This window comes from Lynx rufus, unplaced genomic scaffold, assembly GCF_022079265.1.
Source record: "Lynx rufus isolate CCGP_SWC_20201006 ecotype Redwood Valley unplaced genomic scaffold, mLynRuf1.p SCAF_19, whole genome shotgun sequence".
In the NCBI taxonomy this organism is placed as follows: domain Eukaryota; kingdom Metazoa; phylum Chordata; class Mammalia; order Carnivora; family Felidae; genus Lynx; species Lynx rufus.
This window is the reverse complement of record NW_025814833.1, coordinates 281,157-284,518: the sequence shown is the minus strand read 5'-3', so window position 1 is coordinate 284,518 and position 3,362 is coordinate 281,157. Positions and strand designations below refer to the sequence as shown.

The 3,362-nt window shown below is 47.7% G+C and overlaps 1 protein-coding gene across 1 annotated transcript; it reads right to left on the bottom strand.

Annotated features, from left to right (window-relative positions):
• Positions 1-960: 960 nt before the first annotated feature.
• On the bottom strand, positions 961-2,938 carry TCEAL1 (transcription elongation factor A like 1). The gene is made up of 3 exons (XM_047081884.1): positions 2,858-2,938; positions 2,363-2,429; positions 961-2,022 (listed from the first exon to the last, which is right to left on the bottom strand). Exon 3 carries the CDS (start codon positions 2,008-2,010, stop codon positions 1,531-1,533), a length of 480 nt encoding a protein of 159 aa, XP_046937840.1. The 5' UTR covers positions 2,011-2,022; positions 2,363-2,429; positions 2,858-2,938; the 3' UTR covers positions 961-1,530.
• Between the last annotated feature and the right edge of the window lie 424 nt (positions 2,939-3,362).

Here is a 3,362-nt window from a genome sequence, read left to right as displayed (position 1 = left end):
TAGGTGTTATGAGGGTAGTTTGAGAAATCATAATATCTGATACACACAGGCATATATATGTATATGCATACACATAGATAATACTTTAATGACTTACAAAGTACTTTTGAATGTTTCTTGGTGATGAGGGGTGGGGTAGAGGGGAAATGTCCTAACTTGAGGCTAAGTCTTACCTTCCTCTCTAATTTATACAAGTTGAGCAAGTCAGCTGACTTGGTTAAGGGAAGTCTGCCAGAAACCCTTGGGAGTGAACTCACCCTAAGGCAAATATTAGGTACCTAAAACCTTAGTCATTTTTGAAGATTATTGGGAGAGATTCCAATTCTGAATACATAGCATTGTGTCTGGCTTGCAAGTTTGTCTCCTAGCCCAGGTCTCAGTGAACTCATGTTTGAATCCAGTGGAGAAACGAGAGGCTTTCAGAAAAAAAGGGACAATTTTGCTAAGAATTCTTTAAAACATTGAGGTTTAAGCAGCACTGGGATGATATGCACCTGTATAATATTAAAACCGAAGGAGGGGCATTCTCCATTTACCTGTAGGAGACTGAGTTCAGCTTTGGCCCAGAGGGACTCCAGAGAAATCAGTGAAGCTTTGCAACTGGAGGACCCAGGCACCTTGGCTGTGGTGGGGGTCAGGAAAGGACCAAGACCCAGGGAAAAGGGCAGCTATTCCCAGTAGATGTGGCAGTGTCCAAGGGAAGGGAATAGCAGGACAGAAATAGAATGTGTCATTCACCTGGAATCTCACAGGAATTATTTGTGAGTGTAAGTGAAATCTTTGGGTTCTATCCACTGAATATTTGAAGCGTATCTTATAGGGGTTGGGGGTCCTGCATATGCAGGTGGAGGAAAACCATAGAGCTCTAGGATCTTCATTTGGCTCCACAGCAGCCTTGTAAATCCAGCATTATTCCTATTTAAATACAAAAAGAATGACCCTTAAGTAGAAGTACCTGGTTTATTTTTCTGCCTAAGAGATTTAAAGGAAACATGGGATTTACTTTTCTTTAAAGTTCTGACAAGTATTTATTAAGTGCCACATTGTCTTTATAAGTCGATTGACAGTTTTTAAATTTTTTCCCCATATTGTTTTTTTCAACAAAAGCAAAATATGTTTGTCTTGAAAAATGAGAAGCTCCCATTAAGCAAAATGAAAAACCAAAACACCTGTTATCTTACCACATGGATAGCCACTGTTAAGACATTTAAGTATATACTTTGTTTTTTCTTTGCATATTAATATACAAATATACATTTTTTACAAAAATGGGATGCTACATATACTTTTTGAAAATTGTTTTCACTTCACAATATATAATGTACACCTTTTCATGCAAATGGGTGAGAGGGAGACTTGCAGCTTGTGGGTGGGGAAAACCCAATTTTATGCCAGTTACAAGCAAAACACCTAAAATAAAGCCACGCAAAAAGTTAAAATTGAGATGGGGAAAGTGCATGAGATGAGAAAATGCAAACAAAGTTCAGGTGGCAACCTTCTATCAGGGGAAACAATTAAAGGCGGAACACATTAAATAGGATAAGGACGGTTCCGTCTCGCCTTCCAATGCATGACCATTAATTTGTTTCGTACTCTTTTCATTTCTTCCATCTCCTCTGCCACCTTTATCATCTCCTCATTGCTCAAATTTCGGCCGTGTATGTCCCCTCTAAATTGCGGGCGAGAGCGAGCCAGCCTCTCTTTGAAGCTTCCTTCTTCCAGCTTATGTTTTCCCACTCCACAAGGAGGCTGCTCCATGGGAGGGCGCTCTTCAAAAAGGTCCCTTCTAGAAAGGCGCTCCGGAGGAGGGCGCTCCTCGGACACGAGCATCTCGGGAAGCAGCTCAGGAAGGAGCTCCTCAGGAAAGAACTCCTCCTCTGACGACTGCTCCTCGGAAGACGGTTCTTCCGGAGACTGCTTTACGGGAGAGTGTTCCACAGGAGGCCGTTCCTCATCCGTCTTGGGCGCGCTCTCTGGCTGTTCCTCATTTTCTTTGCATGATTTTTCCATCTTGAGGATCCTCTTTAAGTACAGTTATTCATAGGAGACAAGGCAGAGTCGAGTAAACACACTTGGTGGCTGGATCAAAACCCTGGCCACGGGTTCCCATAACTGCCTTTTCCTGAGTTGGGGGCCCAGGTCCCCCACCTATGCTTGTCGAGGGGCTCTCTGGCCCTGGGGACCGCGCCGCACCCCGTTAGCCCCCTCCTTCCCGAAAGCCCACCATTTTCCCAGCAGGCCTTGCCAGAGGCCTCTCCCATTGTGACAGGGGCGGGGCGGGGCGGTGGTACTGCGGACTCCGTTCCAGTCAGCGTCCTCCCACGCACCCCATCCCCGGGCCATTGCCCACCCCTTCCCTGACCTGGACCTCTCCTGGCGGTTTGCTCTAGGCCTCCTCTCCTCGAGGCGCACCGCTGTGACCCGCAGACCTGCAGACAGACGCAAGACAGGGTAGGGGGCGGAGAGTGGGGAGGAGGGAAGGACTAACTGACAACATACGTCCCTTTCCTGGGCATTATCCACCGCCCCCGCGTCAGCCCCCACTGCCTCCCCTCCCCCATGCCCCACCATCCTATACCTCGCAGTGTTCGTCATTTCTTTTCAGGCGGCAAGTGGAAGCGAAGGCTTATTTAGAAACTATTTCTAAGTCTGTGACTCCCAGGGGGCCCCACTCACCTCCCCACCTCGCCCCAAGGCCACCATTTTCTACACCGAAATGTGGGAGCGGGGGGGGGGGGGGGGAGGGGGAGCGGGGCTGGATATAGGGAAAGGCCTGATACTCTCTGCCATCCCGATCCCAGGGGTTATTGGGCAGCATCGACACTCAAACCGATTTAAGGGGACCAAGGGGACTTACTTCCTCCTGCTTTTTCCCCTTGACCAAAGGGCAGTAGGCAGACGGTGTCTGGACAAGCAAAAAGGACCTGGACGAGAGGGACTTGGGCAGACATAGGCTCCTGGTCACGTGAGGGCCGCGCGTCACAGCCTAGCTCAGATCCCCAGTTAACCACTTTGACCGGCGGCCTTGCTGCAGCACCTTTCCTGTATTTCGCAACTCTCAACACACCAGGCATCGTCGCTCACCTCTTTGTTTATATTTGCCTTTTCTGGTTACCAGAGACTGTCAGCATCCAGTCTTGGGAGTTATTGCCTCTTCCTCTTTGCTGCTTACCCTGATACCACCTCTTATTCTCCTGTTGTCAAACACCAAGGCCCATTATTTCACCTACAGTCCAGATCCTGCACTGAAATTTGACTATTTTTACTTAATGAATCAGTATCATGTCTCCTTTCCCAGTCTTAATCCACATCCATACCCATGACTCCATCATGTCCGTTTATGCTCTATCAACATGGTTTTT

Excerpts from the sequence above, each read along its gene's own strand:
- TCEAL1 (XM_047081884.1), bottom strand. The coding sequence starts at position 2,010 with ATGGAAAAATCATGCAAAGAAAATGAGGAACAGCCAGAGAGCGCGCCC.